This window comes from Giraffa tippelskirchi, chromosome 12 (genome assembly GCF_054371585.1).
Source record: "Giraffa tippelskirchi isolate mGirTip1 chromosome 12, T2T-mGirTip1v1.2.pri, whole genome shotgun sequence".
NCBI lineage: Eukaryota > Metazoa > Chordata > Mammalia > Artiodactyla > Giraffidae > Giraffa > Giraffa tippelskirchi.
Window position 1 is genome coordinate 70,748,195 of NC_137286.1, and position 16,818 is coordinate 70,765,012.

General features: G+C 55.2%; 1 protein-coding gene and 1 long non-coding RNA gene across 2 annotated transcripts in view; one reads left to right on the forward strand and one right to left on the reverse strand.

The window, feature by feature from the left end:
- LOC145529707 (uncharacterized) overlaps nt 1-16,818 on the forward strand; it is a 1,704,434-nt gene that overhangs the window by 306,005 nt on the left and 1,381,611 nt on the right. The window contains exons 39-40 of the long non-coding RNA XR_014071296.1: nt 7,393-7,504; nt 15,034-15,145. This is a non-coding gene — a long non-coding RNA (uncharacterized LOC145529707). The remainder of the gene's footprint in view (nt 1-7,392; nt 7,505-15,033; nt 15,146-16,818) is intronic.
- On the reverse strand, nt 1,326-6,964 carry LOC145529567 (uncharacterized). The gene is made up of 3 exons (XM_081550151.1): nt 3,512-6,964; nt 2,800-3,112; nt 1,326-2,549 (listed from the first exon to the last, which is right to left on the reverse strand). Exons 1-3 carry the CDS (start codon nt 3,746-3,748, stop codon nt 1,921-1,923), a joined length of 1,179 nt encoding a protein of 392 aa, XP_081406277.1. The 5' UTR covers nt 3,749-6,964; the 3' UTR covers nt 1,326-1,920.

Below are 16,818 nucleotides of genomic sequence, written 5' to 3' on the forward strand. Positions count from 1 at the left end.
CAGCTTAATCTGGATTCAGGAGATATCTCTTCGGGCCAGCTAGTAATTGTAGGATAAGCCTAATGAGTCTTCACAGGATGAAGAGAGTAACGTGCCAAGGTAGCAATCGATGTCCTCATTCGAGAGGATGATGAAGCTGGTGCTCAGAGAAGGGGGGAACTTGGCCACAGCAAGGAGGTGTGCACCCAGACGGAACCCCCAGATCCGGCCATTTGAGCTCAGGGAGGCCACTGGTGTGGCTTGTCCCTGTGGCAGGGGCCGAGGCACGCAGCCCACCCTGATTCCTGCGGGGGCCTGACTTGGGAAGTGCCATCTGGTAGCTTTGAGACTCACCAAACCAAATTGCACTGGAGAGAGGAAGGACACCTTCCTTCATCCACCCCCCACCCCCGCCGGATTCCCACATACCCTGACCCCTTTCTCTGGATTTCGGAGCCCTTTCCAGAGTCCCGCTCATATGACCTCATTCGAAGTGCACTGTGGACGAGCTGCCATCTGCAGCTGCTACCACAGCAGCCAAGGGCTTTATCTCCCGAGTACCTCCCTTCCTTTGGAACTTGGGGGCCCTCTACTCCCCACTTGCACACCACAGACCTTTGCTGAGGATTGTGGGGACCCTCACTCAGTTTGCAGCACGTTGTAGCCATCCCTGTCCTCTCAATACCTCCCTTGCAACTCAGCTTGTGAGCTCCTTTGGAGCAGCGTGGCCCACCTGGCTGCAACGGCAGAGACACAGCTGACAGTGAAACAACAGCTTCGATCTGACAGCCGGAAAGCTCTGTCAAAAGGGACCTCCCTCTTCACACCGTAGAGGCTGTAGGAGCCGCCAGGGTTTGGGAACCAGTGCTGGGGCCAAAATGACTCCACAGCTGTTTTCCTTCCTGGGGAGGGTTCTGGCTCGAGTGGGAATGGCTCAAGTCTCCTAAGGTTCTGAAAGCCCACTGTGTGCAGATTCACGGTACACAGAGAGGAGAAGGTGGAGTCCTGCCCTGGAGGTGGTCACAGCTCACGGATGAGCCAGGCAGGCAGGCAGGCAGGCAGGGCATGAGAACACCTGAGCTGCCTTCATGAGTGAGTGGTGTGGGGGCAGAGGAAGAGAAGCCGGTCTGCTCCCTCATGTGGTGCCCAGGGCAGGTTGTCCCCAGAGGAAACCCTTACGACGGTGAGGACTCTCACTGCTGTTTCCCAAGGGGTTCCGTCGGTGCATGTCTTCCCCGGAGCGGTCAGGCCGTCTCTAAAGTACACTGGCCATGGGCATTGCCTCTCCTTGGAACTTCCCATGTGTTTCTCTTTTGTATGGAACAGTGATTTTTCTAGAGGGGTTCTGGGCCACAAGGTTGTTGGGTCATTTGCTAGCCTTCTGTCGTGAAGAACGCTTTCCTGGGCGTTGGGGTGGTTTGTTGTTCCAGCTCCCTTTCTTGGCTTCTTTTGGGAGCTGGTGCAACAAGAGGAGCTCAGCCTCTGCCTTCTGGCTGAGATGGCACCCTTCAAACAGCAATGCCTGCCTGGAGATAATGATGGCATTTGCCAAAAGGGCTTCGTTTGGCACATGATATCTTGAAAGGACGTACACCGTCCTTTCAGCTATCAAAGGCTAGTTCAAATGACATAAAAATGAGAACTCTCCAATGGAGTCTTACAGTAGGTGGAGAGTCCGAAAAAAACTCCTTCAGTCATCTCACTGAGAGTCATTGATTGGGGACACCAAGAATATAGGAAGGAATGCAGAAAGAAAAGATGAAATTGTGGTCAGGATCGGGGGGAGGGATGAACAGGGCCTGCTTGCCTTGAACCCAGGCTTTGTTGGCGGGTGGGGCATAAAGATCGAACGGGTCTGAAACTACAGAGTGGTGATGGTAACACCGTATCACCAGAGTTACACAACAGTGTCCCAAATTGCAACAATGATGAAAAAGTTTACTAATCCCAACTTAACCAACAAAAATAGACGAAACCATACAAAAAGTAAAACATCACCAGAAAGGTGGAAACAAACCAAATGCAAAGCAGCTCAGGGGAAAGGAACTCCATGTCCCCTGGGGGCAGACCGAGTTGCCGGCGTCCACGGTGAGCAGACAGGGATGGAGGCTGCAGAGCCGACCGCTCCCCTGGACATGGTGTTTCCGGCAAGGGCTCTGGGTCTCTGTCCAGAGCGGGGGCTCGTTCTTCCTGCAGGGGCGGGTGAGTCATCGTCGGCGTCTGGGTGTTGCGCGGGAGCCAGGGCAGGCTCTCCCTGCCGAGGCGGTGACTCCTCCTCTGCCTCGGGTTCTCCTGCCAAAGCCCGAGCAGGTACAGGTGCACGTGGAGGTGGAGGTTCTGGCTGAGGGGGTGGGACATCAGTGCCTGGGGCTGGGGGTCCTGCAGGCACGGAAATCCGATCTGCCCGGTGTGCTGGCCAGTACCCAGCTGGCCTGGTGTCTCTGCGAGGGCAAGGCTCGGTTCTCCATCTGCCCTCGGTGGATCCCTGGGTCCTGCACCTGGAGCCACCACCTCTGTAGGCACAGGTCTGGGAAGTGGAGCCTGTTTCCAGTTGGAGGCCAGTGCTAGAGCTGGGGGAGAAGCAAAGTTTGCCCACAGACCAGCCTTGGCATGTGCGTATCCCGGGACAGAAAGCTTCCAAGAGATTCCGAAAGAATACCCAGGGTTGGATGTCTTTTGGGACTGAAGTGTGCAAGATGGGGGTGGGGGTGTGAGGCCAGCGCTTGCTGCAGGCCCAGCAGCATCTTTCGGGGACTCGTCCCTGTGTAGCTCAGCACCCCCTCCCCACACACTCCCATGCACCAGCCCCAGCGTCCTTACCTCTGTGCTCTGGCGTGCTGGGCTCCAGGTCCTCCTGCTGCCTCAGAGGCCGGGGTTCTCGGGACTCTGGGTCGGAGCCGGGTGTGCTGAGCTCCGTGGCAGCCTCAGACTGGGCCGCCGGGTGTATCCTGGGCGGTGTCTCGGCAGCAGGCCTTCCCCGCCTCCGCTTCGCCCCCGGTGGGGCTGATGCCTCCGTGGGCACGCTCACCTGGAGCCTGCACTGGGCCTCACGGGCGGGGGGTTGGTGCTCCGACCCCTCCCTCCGGGAGGTGGACGGGGTGTCCCCGTCCTCGGCCTCATCACGTGGGAAGCTCTGCAACGACAGTGACCGTCAGCCAGCCGTGCTGGGAGTTTTCCGAGCTGGGCCTGGCCAGTGGAGCCGCTGCTTCTGCCTGCTCGAACTTCTCTTCCCAGAAGGGTCAGAGACGTGTGTCTGCTCAGATCCCCACCCGGGAGGAAAGAGACCCACCTGAGGGTGTGAGGTCAGCCTGGGCGGCCGGCCCTGCCCGCACTGTTCCCATCCCAGCCAGCCTGATCTCCCCTGGGGTGTGGACACAACTTGTCCGCAGGCTTCTGACCCCACATCCGCCTGGGCTTCCTTGAGGGAGACACACCCCGAGAAACCCGCATCCACACACACAGGCAAAGGACCCGGTGTTTCCGGGTGGCATGGGAGAGGTGGCCTGGCCCGGCCTGGGGCTCCCCGTGTTACCTTTCTGTTTCTCCGGGCAGAGGGCCAGAGGCCTCTCGGGGGTGCCCTGAGCCAACGTCGACAGGGTGCCCACGCACACTGCCCGTGAGCTCTCCTGAGGCCCCGGCCTCTGGGCAGGGGCAAACAGCAGAACATCCTGGCAGCAAGAGATCTGGCTGGGGGCTCCTCTCCGCTCTGGAGGCCTGGATACCCGGGTTGCGGGTTCTGTTGGGTTCTGTTGCCGGCAGGTGACATCATTTCCTGGGGTTCGTGCTGAGGTCCCTTCCCCAAAACTTCCCAAGGGAATCTCTGGGTTTCTGACTGCTCGACCACCCCCCTTAGGCCATGTGCAGGCACATTGACAGCCACACAGCCCAGCCCACAGCCCTGGGGAGGCCTGGGTGCAGCCAGGGCCTGAGCTCCGAGGACCCCGCTGCTCTCAGACCAGGCTCCTTCTTCTCATAAGTGGTGTGGCCCTGGACAAGCATATGCCCCTCAGGGTTTCCCCAGTCTCTCCATCTGCAGAGTGGGGGTCATTCTCCCATCTGTTTCCTAGGTCTGTCGGCCTACGAGCAGCTCCATGCCTCTCCACCTGGGGCCGATATCACGTGGAGCTTGTGCGCTGAGACTTCAGAAAGAAAGACTCCATCCAGGGCTGACACAGCACAGAATGGGGCAGAACGAGGCCTGGATGCGCCGTGGTACCCAGGAAAAGGCACTGCCCCTCCTGACTGTTTTGAGACCCCACATCCAAGTTGGAGGCCCGAAAGGAAGACTCGAAGGTCTCCCTCTCTTATAGAAAAGAGTAGCCAACTTTCTGGTCCTCTGTTTCCATTGAGATTCTGTTCAAGTGTCCCAGCTCGGCTTCTGCGGGTGGCTGAGCTTCTAATGGCTCCCTGCGTTCTTGTCTTTTCCTCTCCAAACCTTCCGTCCTTTTCCCCCTTCTGGGGTGGATGGGCGCTGTCATTGCTTCTACCTTCGAGACAGATTGATGAAAAGTCTGGACCATCGACTCCTTTCCTCTCTTTGGTTCCGTGTCTCTCTCTGGCTGTGTCCCTCTCTTTTCCTTTCTCGATTCAGTCTGTGTCTTCCTCTTTCTCTCTCGTGTGTGGATGGATGGATGCTAGGAATGCACATGTATATGATTAGATGAGGGTTATGTTTTAGGGATGGGTTAGAGGGAGAGAAAGGCTTTAGGTCGGAGTTGGTCATGGGGGAAGGGTCAAGGGTGGTGGTGGTGTTTCTTGGAATCTGAGTGCTGTGCATTCTTCGTCTCTTTCCATATGAACCCCTTCTCAGATACACCACTTGCAAGGAGTCTCTCATGTTCCGTTTCCTATCTTTTGCATCTGTGAATGCTTAGCTTCTCTGTTGTGAAGAGGTTCCATTGGATGGAAACCCATTGGTGTACTTCATTTCCCTCTTTCCCTTACTTGAAGAGACGCATTTCTACCTCCGCCCAGCAAATGGCAAGGAGACTCTGATGTTAAGGAGCCTTTGACCTACGCTTCTTTCTAGCTATCTCATGACATCAGTCTTTAGGGTGAGGTTTTTCCCCGATATTGAGGTGGTGTGAGATCAAAACCAATAGCGTTCTTCAGATGTAGCTGTCTGGTTTTCCCATGGCCATTTATTGAAGAGGCTTTCTTGTTCCCATTTGGATATTCTCCCCTTCTGTGTCAGAGATGAGTTGACCATGGATGCCGGGGTTTGTTTCTGGACCCTCAACTTTATTCCATCGATCTGGATCTGTGTGTGTTGTTGTATTCCCAATAGCATACTGTCCTGCTGCTGCCGCTGCGGCTAAGTCACTTCAGTCGTGTCTGACTCTGCGCGACCCCATGGCCTGCAGCCTACCAGGCTCCTCCGTCCAGGGCATTTTCCAGGCAAGAGTACTGGCGTGGGTCGCCATCGCCTTCTCCGATACGCTCCTGAGGATCCTAGTTTGGTCGTCTAATTTCCTTTCACACAACCTTGGATGTCCGTATCGGGGCTTTTTCGTCGGATTGTATTGACAATTTAGGCTCTTTTCTGTTTCCGTAACCCCTTTTGCAATTCTTTGTTCGGTGCGACAATGCATTGGCATTTTGGGAGGAATAGCATCCATGCTGTGGATTGCCTTGTGGGGCTGTGACATCATTTTCCCAATAGGAATTCTTTCAAGCCCTGAGCACAGCTTCTCTTTCCAGTGATTGGTGTGGGCTTGATCTTCCTTCTTCCATCTCTCGCCGTTTTGTGAGAACAGGTCCTTCCTTCCCTTCTGGGTTAGATGGACTCGTGGGTATCACTTCAGTGAATGGCATTGTCAGTGGGGGTGATAATTCCCTTCTCATTGGAAGACTTTGCTGTGAGTATTAGAAATGCAAGTGATTTCTCTTCCCCTTCCTCCCTGTCCATCTCTCAGAGCCACCGGGAAACAGAGGCCTCATCCAGGGTCACACAGGCCTGAGGGAGTGCAACTAGACTGTTGTTTCTTCAGGCCCTCCGTGCTGGACATCATCCGGGATACTCTGTGTGTGTCTTCCTCAGTCTGGTGTCCCTTCAGACCTTTCCCTAGTTTTCACAGGCTTGTTGTGTTGGTGTTCTTTGTCTGTTTGGAGACACATCCTTGAGAAGCTTTGTGTTTCCACTCATTCGTCTCGCGATGTATGACCTGTCTTTTGCTTTTGTAATGAGGTCTTTCCCACAGTAGATATCTTTGATTTTGCAAAGTCCACTGTATTCTCTGGGTTGTTTTGTGGACTGCCTTTTAGTTTTGTGTGTGAAGACTCAAAGCACGTGTCCGGTTTCTGCTCATTGTTCTTCTAGGTTTGTGACAAGTTTTCATGGAAACTTTGTCTAGGGATAACTGGAAGTGAACTCGGTGTAAGGTGTCAAGTCTCCATCTCCATTCATGTCATGCCCTGCAGTTTCCAATTCCCTGTTCCTGAGTGGTTTTGGAGACCTTGTGGGAAGTTTGGTTGCATGGGAGTTTGCATTTCCACCTTGAGTAGATTCCCACTGTTCTGCCCTCAGGGACACTGTCAAGGGGGAGTGAGGAGCAGCCTGCACTTCCAGCAGTTACCACACGGTGGGGCGGGTGCTGCTCTCCCCTCTGGGAGCCCCAGGCCACAGGCATCCCAGTGAGGAGCCAGCTCTGTGCTCGGCTGAAAGGAGTTAGACTCTCAGGAGCCTCTGAGCCCTTGCCTTTGGATCACCCAGGGTGGGCATTTACTGTGACAGAAAAAAATTGCCCTGAATTCCATGGACGGAAGAGCCTGGCTGTGTAGAGTTCGTGAGTTGCCGTGAATCAGACACAACTGAGGACACAAAAACTCAATAGACTAAAATACTTTTGGGGGGTGGGGGGAGTGAAAGGGGGTGATGTGGGGTTTTTTTGTCGTATATAATAGCCAAGGGAAATCTAGTTTAAACCTAAATTCACATAGATGGGAAAGGTATAGCTCTCCGTCACCCTATTAAAAAAAAAAAAAAAAAAAACGACTTAACTTTTCTGAAAGTTTATTTAGTAGCTTCCTTGAGCAGTTCATTGTGAAGCTTTTTTTTTTTTTTTTCTGTGACATCGGCCTCATTAAAAAGTACGGTTTGCCTTTACTGGATAATTTTGTTCATTGGTTTGTTAGGGAATCTTGGTAATATTTGAGTTTCCTGGGGAGCATGGTCACATGACCTGGCCCTGGCCAATCGGTGCGTTCCACCTCCCTGGCCACTGTGATTGGCTCCGGACTGGGGCAGTGCCCAATCGGGGCCCAGGGCCGGGCCTCACGTTGGAAGCCAGGGGAAGACGAGCTCTCGTCCTGCTGGGGTAGGGGAAGGGGTGGGGCCGGGGGAGGTCAGGCTCCAGCAGTGGGAGGGGCTTGAGGTCCGCCTGCGGCAGTTGGTGACCTTCCTGCTCCCCTCAGGGCAGAGCCGCCGGCCTGAGAATGAGGGCGCTGCTGAGCCCAGGGGCTGGGATGGCCCGTTGCTGCTGTGGTCCCAGAGCTCCACCCGAGACCTGACGGAGGCCGTCTGCCCGTGAGTCCTCTCCCGCTTGTCTGTCAGCTTGTTTGAACCATGCTGGGTTTTCTGCCCAGCCGGCTAAGGGGAGTCCCTGGAAATGCAAGGGTGTGGGTTTTGGCAGACTTCAGGGAAGACATGCCAGATGAGCCTGGGAGACTCCAGCTTAATCTGGATTCAGGAGATATCTCTTCGGGCCAGCTAGTAATTGTAGGATAAGCCTAATGAGTCTTCACAGGATGAAGAGAGTAACGTGCCAAGGTAGCAATCGATGTCCTCATTCGAGAGGATGATGAAGCTGGTGCTCAGAGAAGGGGGGAACTTGGCCACAGCAAGGAGGTGTGCACCCAGACGGAACCCCCAGATCCGGCCATTTGAGCTCAGGGAGGCCACTGGTGTGGCTTGTCCCTGTGGCAGGGGCCGAGGCATGCAGCCCACCCTGATTCCTGCGGGGGCCTGACTTGGGAAGTGCCATCTGGTAGCTTTGAGACTCACCAAACCAAATTGCACTGGAGAGAGGAAGGACACCTTCCTTCATCCACCCCCCACCCCCGCCGGATTCCCACATACCCTGACCCCTTTCTCTGGATTTCGGAGCCATTTCCAGAGTCCCGCTCATATGACCTCATTCGAAGTGCACTGTGGACGAGCTGCCATCTGCAGCTGCTACCACAGCAGCCAAGGGCTTTATCTCCCGAGTACCTCCCTTCCTTTGGAACTTGGGGGCCCTCTACTCCCCACTTGCACACCACAGACCTTTGCTGAGGATTGTGGGGACCCTCACTCAGTTTGCAGCACGTTGTAGCCATCCCTGTCCTCTCAATACCTCCCTTGCAACTCAGCTTGTGAGCTCCTTTGGAGCAGCGTGGCCCACCTGGCTGCAACGGCAGAGACACAGCTGACAGTGAAACAACAGCTTCGATCTGACAGCCGGAAAGCTCTGTCAAAAGGGACCTCCCTCTTCACACCGTAGAGGCTGTAGGAGCCGCCAGGGTTTGGGAACCAGTGCTGGGGCCAAAATGACTCCACAGCTGTTTTCCTTCCTGGGGAGGGTTCTGGCTCGAGTGGGAATGGCTCAAGTCTCCTAAGGTTCTGAAAGCCCACTGTGTGCAGATTCACGGTACACAGAGAGGAGAAGGTGGAGTCCTGCCCTGGAGGTGGTCACAGCTCACGGATGAGCCAGGCAGGCAGGCAGGCAGGCAGGGCATGAGAACACCTGAGCTGCCTTCATGAGTGAGTGGTGTGGGGGCAGAGGAAGAGAAGCCGGTCTGCTCCCTCATGTGGTGCCCAGGGCAGGTTGTCCCCAGAGGAAACCCTTACGACGGTGAGGACTCTCACTGCTGTTTCCCAAGGGGTTCCGTCGGTGCGTGTCTTCCCCGGAGCGGTCAGGCCGTCTCTAAAGTACACTGGCCATGGGCATTGCCTCTCCTTGGAACTTCCCATGTGTTTCTCTTTTGTATGGAACAGTGATTTTTCTAGAGGGGTTCTGGGCCACAAGGTTGTTGGGTCATTTGCTAGCCTTCTGTCGTGAAGAACGCTTTCCTGGGCGTTGGGGTGGTTTGTTGTTCCAGCTCCCTTTCTTGGCTTCTTTTGGGAGCTGGTGCAACAAGAGGAGCTCAGCCTCTGCCTTCTGGCTGAGATGTCACCCTTCAAACAGCAATGCCTGCCTGGAGATAATGATGGCATTTGCCAAAAGGGCTTCGTTTGGCACATGATATCTTGAAAGGACGTACACCGTCCTTTCAGCTATCAAAGGCTAGTTCAAATGACATAAAAATGAGAACTCTCCAATGGAGTCTTACAGTAGGTGGAGAGTCCGAAAAAAACTCCTTCAGTCATCTCACTGAGAGTCATTGATTGGGGACACCAAGAATATAGGAAGGAATGCAGAAAGAAAAGATGAAATTGTGGTCAGGATCGGGGGGAGGGATGAACAGGGCCTGCTTGCCTTGAACCCAGGCTTTGTTGGCGGGTGGGGCATAAAGATCGAACGGGTCTGAAACTACAGAGTGGTGATGGTAACACCGTATCACCAGAGTTACACAACAGTGTCCCAAATTGCAACAATGATGAAAAAGTTTACTAATCCCAACTTAACCAACAAAAATAGACGAAACCATACAAAAAGTAAAACATCACCAGAAAGGTGGAAACAAACCAAATGCAAAGCAGCTCAGGGGAAAGGAACTCCATGTCCCCTGGGGGCAGACCGAGTTGCCGGCGTCCACGGTGAGCAGACAGGGATGGAGGCTGCAGAGCCGACCGCTCCCCTGGACATGGTGTTTCCGGCAAGGGCTCTGGGTCTCTGTCCAGAGCGGGGGCTCGTTCTTCCTGCAGGGGCGGGTGAGTCATCGTCGGCGTCTGGGTGTTGCGCGGGAGCCAGGGCAGGCTCTCCCTGCCGAGGCGGTGACTCCTCCTCTGCCTCGGGTTCTCCTGCCAAAGCCCGAGCAGGTACAGGTGCACGTGGAGGTGGAGGTTCTGGCTGAGGGGGTGGGACATCAGTGCCTGGGGCTGGGGGTCCTGCAGGCACGGAAATCCGATCTGCCCGGTGTGCTGGCCAGTACCCAGCTGGCCTGGTGTCTCTGCGAGGGCAAGGCTCGGTTCTCCATCTGCCCTCGGTGGATCCCTGGGTCCTGCACCTGGAGCCACCACCTCTGTAGGCACAGGTCTGGGAAGTGGAGCCTGGTTCCAGTTGGAGGCCAGTGCTAGAGCTGGGGGAGAAGCAAAGTTTGCCCACAGACCAGCCTTGGCATGTGCGTATCCCGGGACAGAAAGCTTCCAAGAGATTCCGAAAGAATACCCAGGGTTGGATGTCTTTTGGGACTGAAGTGTGCAAGATGGGGGTGGGGGTGTGAGGCCAGCGCTTGCTGCAGGCCCAGCAGCATCTTTCGGGGACTCGTCCCTGTGTAGCTCAGCACCCCCTCCCCACACACTCCCGTGCACCAGCCCCAGCGTCCTTACCTCTGTGCTCTGGCGTGCTGGGCTCCAGGTCCTCCTGCTGCCTCAGAGGCCGGGGTTCTCGGGACTCTGGGTCGGAGCCGGGTGTGCTGAGCTCCGTGGCAGCCTCAGACTGGGCCGCCGGGTGTATCCTGGGCGGTGTCTCGGCAGCAGGCCTTCCCCGCCTCCGCTTCGCCCCCGGTGGGGCTGATGCCTCCGTGGGCACGCTCACCTGGAGCCTGCACTGGGCCTCACGGGCGGGGGGTTGGTGCTCCGACCCCTCCCTCCGGGAGGTGGACGGGGTGTCCCCGTCCTCGGCCTCATCACGTGGGAAGCTCTGCAACGACAGTGACCGTCAGCCAGCCGTGCTGGGAGTTTTCCGAGCTGGGCCTGGCCAGTGGAGCCGCTGCTTCTGCCTGCTCGAACTTCTCTTCCCAGAAGGGTCAGAGACGTGTGTCTGCTCAGATCCCCACCCGGGAGGAAAGAGACCCACCTGAGGGTGTGAGGTCAGCCTGGGCGGCCGGCCCTGCCCGCACTGTTCCCATCCCAGCCAGCCTGATCTCCCCTGGGGTGTGGACACAACTTGTCCGCAGGCTTCTGACCCCACATCCGCCTGGGCTTCCTTGAGGGAGACACACCCCGAGAAACCCGCATCCACACACACAGGCAAAGGACCCGGTGTTTCCGGGTGGCATGGGAGAGGTGGCCTGGCCCGGCCTGGGGCTCCCCGTGTTACCTTTCTGTTTCTCCGGGCAGAGGGCCAGAGGCCTCTCGGGGGTGCCCTGAGCCAACGTCGACAGGGTGCCACGCACACTGCCTGTGAGCTCTCCTGAGGCCCCGGCCTCTGGGCAGGGGCAAACAGCAGAACATCCTGGCAGCAAGAGATCTGGCTGGGGGCTCCTCTCCGCTCTGGAGGCCTGGATACCCGGGTTGCGGGTTCTGTTGGGTTCTGTTGCCGGCAGGTGACATCATTTCCTGGGGTTCGTGCTGAGGTCCCTTCCCCAAAACTTCCCAAGGGAATCTCTGGGTTTCTGACTGCTCGACCACCCCCCTTAGGCCATGTGCAGGCACATTGACAGCCACACAGCCCAGCCCACAGCCCTGGGGAGGCCTGGGTGCAGCCAGGGCCTGAGCTCCGAGGACCCCGCTGCTCTCAGACCAGGCTCCTTCTTCTCATAAGTGGTGTGGCCCTGGACAAGCATATGCCCCTCAGGGTTTCCCCAGTCTCTCCATCTGCAGAGTGGGGGTCATTCTCCCATCTGTTTCCTAGGTCTGTCGGCCTACGAGCAGCTCCATGCCTCTCCACCTGGGGCCGATATCACGTGGAGCTTGTGCGCTGAGACTTCAGAAAGAAAGACTCCATCCAGGGCTGACACAGCACAGAATGGGGCAGAACGAGGCCTGGATGCGCCGTGGTACCCAGGAAAAGGCACTGCCCCTCCTGACTGTTTTGAGACCCCGCATCCAAGTTGGAGGCCCGAAAGGAAGACTCGAAGGTCTCCCTCTCTTATAGAAAAGAGTAGCCAACTTTCTGGTCCTCTGTTTCCATTGAGATTCTGTTCAAGTGTCCCAGCTCGGCTTCTGCGGGTGGCTGAGCTTCTAATGGCTCCCTGCGTTCTTGTCTTTTCCTCTCCAAACCTTCCGTCCTTTTCCCCCTTCTGGGGTGGATGGGCACTGTCATTGCTTCTACCTTCGAGACAGATTGATGAAAAGTCTGGACCATCGACTCCTTTCCTCTCTTTGGTTCCGTGTCTCTCTCTGGCTGTGTCCCTCTCTTTTCCTTTCTCGATTCAGTCTGTGTCTTCCTCTTTCTCTCTCGTGTGTGGATGGATGGATGCTAGGAATGCACATGTATATGATTAGATGAGGGTTATGTTTTAGGGATGGGTTAGAGGGAGAGAAAGGCTTTAGGTCGGAGTTGGTCATGGGGGAAGGGTCAATGGTGGTGGTGGTGTTTCTTGGAATCTGAGTGCTGTGCATTCTTCGTCTCTTTCCATATGAACCCCTTCTCAGATACACCACTTGCAAGGAGTCTCTCATGTTCCGTTTCCTATCTTTTGCATCTGTGAATGCTTAGCTTCTCTGTTGTGAAGAGGTTCCATTGGATGGAAACCCATTGGTGTACTTCGTTTCCCTCTTTCCCTTACTTGAAGAGACCCATTTCTACCTCCGCCCAGCAAATGGCAAGGAGACTCTGATGTTAAGGAGCCTTTGACCTACGCTTCTTTCTAGCTATCTCATGACATCAGTCTTTAGGGTGAGGTTTTTCCCCGATATTGAGGTGGTGTGAGATCAAAACCAATAGCGTTCTTCAGATGTAGCTGTCTGGTTTTCCCATGGCCATTTATTGAAGAGGCTTTCTTGTTCCCATTTGGATATTCTCCCCTTCTGTGTCAGAGATGAGTTGACCATGGATGCCGGGGTTTGTTTCTGGACCCTCAACTTTATTCCATCGATCTGGATCTGTGTGTGTTGTTGTATTCCCAATAGCATACTGTCCTGCTGCTGCCGCTGCGGCTAAGTCACTTCAGTCGTGTCTGACTCTGCGCGACCCCATGGCCTGCAGCCTACCAGGCTCCTCCGTCCAGGGCATTTTCCAGGCAAGAGTACCGGCGTGGGTCGCCATCGCCTTCTCCGATACGCTCCTGAGGATCCTAGTTTGGTCGTCTAATTTCCTTTCACACAACCTTGGATGTCCGTATCGGGGCTTTTTCGTCGGATTGTATTGACAATTTAGGCTCTTTTCTGTTTCCGTAACCCCTTTTGCAGTTCTTTGTTCGGTGCGACAATGCATTGGCATTTTGGGAGGAATAGCATCCAAGCTGTGGATTGCCTTGTGGGGCTGTGACATCATTTTCCCAATAGGAATTCTTTCAAGCCCTGAGCACAGCTTCTCTTTCCAGTGATTGGTGTGGGCTTGATCTTCCTTCTTCCACCTCTCGCCGTTTTGTGAGAACAGGTCCTTCCTTCCCTTCTGGGTTAGATGGACTCGTGGGTATCACTTCAGTGAATGGCATTGTCAGTGGGGGTGATAATTCCCTTCTCATTGGAAGACTTTGCTGTGAGTATTAGAAATGCAAGTGATTTCTCTTCCCCTTCCTCCCTGTCCATCTCTCAGAGCCACCGGGAAACAGAGGCCTCATCCAGGGTCACACAGGCCTGAGGGAGTGCAACTAGACTGTTGTTTCTTCAGGCCCTCCGTGCTGGACATCATCCGGGATACTCTGTGTGTGTCTTCCTCAGTCTGGTGTCCCTTCAGACCTTTCCCTAGTTTTCACAGGCTTGTTGTGTTGGTGTTCTTTGTCTGTTTGGAGACACATCCTTGAGAAGCTTTGTGTTTCCACTCATTCGTCTCGCGATGTATGACCTGTCTTTTGCTTTTGTAATGAGGTCTTTCCCACAGTAGATATCTTTGATTTTGCAAAGTCCACTGTATTCTCTGGGTTGTTTTGTGGACTGCCTTTTAGTTTTGTGTGTGAAGACTCAAAGCACGTGTCCGGTTTCTGCTCATTGTTCTTCTAGATTTGTGACAAGTTTTCATGGAAACTTTGTCTAGGGATAACTGGAAGTGAACTCGGTGTAAGGTGTCAAGTCTCCATCTCCATTCATGTCATGCCCTGCAGTTTCCAATTCCCTGTTCCTGAGTGGTTTTGGAGACCTTGTGGGAAGTTTGGTTGCATGGGAGTTTGCATTTCCACCTTGAGTAGATTCCCACTGTTCTGCCCTCAGGGACACTGTCAAGGGGGAGTGAGGAGCAGCCTGCACTTCCAGCAGTGACCACACGGTGGGGCGAGTGCTGCTCTCCCCTCTGGGAGCCCCAGGCCACAGGCATCCCAGTGAGGAGCCAGCTCTGTGCTCGGCTGAAAGGAGTTAGACTCTCAGGAGCCTCTGAGCCCTTGCCTTTGGATCACCCAGGGTGGGCATTTACTGTGACAGAAAAAAATTGCCCTGAATTCCATGGACGGAAGAGCCTGGCTGTGTAGAGTTCGTGAGTTGCCGTGAATCAGACACAACTGAGGACACAAAAACTCAATAGACTAAAACACTTTTGGGGGGTGGGGGGAGTGAAAGGGGGTGATGTGGGGTTTTTTTGTCGTATATAATAGCCAAGGGAAATCTAGTTTAAACCTAAATTCACATAGATGGGAAAGGTATAGCTCTCCGTCACCCTATTAAAAAAAAAAAAAAAACTACTTAACTTTTCTGAAAGTTTATTTAGTAGCTTCCTTGAGCAGTTCATTGTGAAGCATTTTTTTTTTTTTTCTGTGACATCGGCCTCATTAAAAGTACGGTTTGCCTTTACTGGATAATTTTGTTCATTGGTTTGTTAGGGAATCTTGGTAATATTTGAGTTTCCTGGGGAGCATGGTCACATGACCTGGCCCTGGCCAATCGGTGCGTTCCACCTCCCTGGCCACTGTGATTGGCTCCGGACTGGGGCAGTGCCCAATCGGGGCCCAGGGCCGGGCCTCACGTTGGAAGCCAGGGGAAGACGAGCTCTCGTCCTGCTGGGGTAGGGGAAGGGGTGGGGCCGGGGGAGGTCAGGCTCCAGCAGTGGGAGGGGCTTGAGGTCCGCCTGCGGCAGTTGGTGACCTTCCTGCTCCCCTCAGGGCAGAGCCGCCGGCCTGAGAATGAGGGCGCTGCTGAGCCCAGGGGCTGGGATGGCCCGTTGCTGCTGTGGTCCCAGAGCTCCACCCGAGACCTGACGGAGGCCGTCTGCCCGTGAGTCCTCTCCCGCTTGTCTGTCAGCTTGTTTGAACCATGCTGGGTTTTCTGCCCAGCCGGCTAAGGGGAGTCCCTGGAAATGCAAGGGTGTGGGTTTTGGCAGACTTCAGGGAAGACATGCCAGATGAGCCTGGGAGACTCCAGCTTAATCTGGATTCAGGAGATATCTCTTCGGGCCAGCTAGTAATTGTAGGATAAGCCTAATGAGTCTTCACAGGATGAAGAGAGTAACGTGCCAAGGTAGCAATCGATGTCCTCATTCGAGAGGATGATGAAGCTGGTGCTCAGAGAAGGGGGGAACTTGGCCACAGCAAGGAGGTGTGCACCCAGACGGAACCCCCAGATCCGGCCATTTGAGCTCAGGGAGGCCACTGGTGTGGCTTGTCCCTGTGGCAGGGGCCGAGGCACGCAGCCCACCCTGATTCCTGCGGGGGCCTGACTTGGGAAGTGCCATCTGGTAGCTTTGAGACTCACCAAACCAAATTGCACTGGAGAGAGGAAGGACACCTTCCTTCATCCACCCCCCACCCCCGCCGGATTCCCACATACCCTGACCCCTTTCTCTGGATTTCGGAGCCATTTCCAGAGTCCCGCTCATATGACCTCATTCGAAGTGCACTGTGGACGAGCTGCCATCTGCAGCTGCTACCACAGCAGCCAAGGGCTTTATCTCCCGAGTACCTCCCTTCCTTTGGAACTTGGGGGCCCTCTACTCCCCACTTGCACACCACAGACCTTTGCTGAGGATTGTGGGGACCCTCACTCAGTTTGCAGCACGTTGTAGCCATCCCTGTCCTCTCAATACCTCCCTTGCAACTCAGCTTGTGAGCTCCTTTGGAGCAGCGTGGCCCACCTGGCTGCAACGGCAGAGACACAGCTGACAGTGAAACAACAGCTTCGATCTGACAGCCGGAAAGCTCTGTCAAAAGGGACCTCCCTCTTCACACCGTAGAGGCTGTAGGAGCCGCCAGGGTTTGGGAACCAGTGCTGGGGCCAAAATGACTCCACAGCTGTTTTCCTTCCTGGGGAGGGTTCTGGCTCGAGTGGGAATGGCTCAAGTCTCCTAAGGTTCTGAAAGCCCACTGTGTGCAGATTCACGGTACACAGAGAGGAGAAGGTGGAGTCCTGCCCTGGAGGTGGTCACAGCTCACGGATGAGCCAGGCAGGCAGGCAGGCAGGCAGGGCATGAGAACACCTGAGCTGCCTTCATGAGTGAGTGGTGTGGGGGCAGAGGAAGAGAAGCCGGTCTGCTCCCTCATGTGGTGCCCAGGGCAGGTTGTCCCCAGAGGAAACCCTTACGACGGTGAGGACTCTCACTGCTGTTTCCCAAGGGGTTCCGTCGGTGCGTGTCTTCCCCGGAGCGGTCAGGCCGTCTCTAAAGTACACTGGCCATGGGCATTGCCTCTCCTTGGAACTTCCCATGTGTTTCTCTTTTGTATGGAACAGTGATTTTTCTAGAGGGGTTCTGGGCCACAAGGTTGTTGGGTCATTTGCTAGCCTTCTGTCGTGAAGAACGCTTTCCTGGGCGTTGGGGTGGTTTGTTGTTCCAGCTCCCTTTCTTGGCTTCTTTTGGGAGCTGGTGCAACAAGAGGAGCTCAGCCTCTGCCTTCTGGCTGAGATGTCACCCTTCAAACAGCAATGCCTGCCTGGAGATAATGATGGCATTTGCC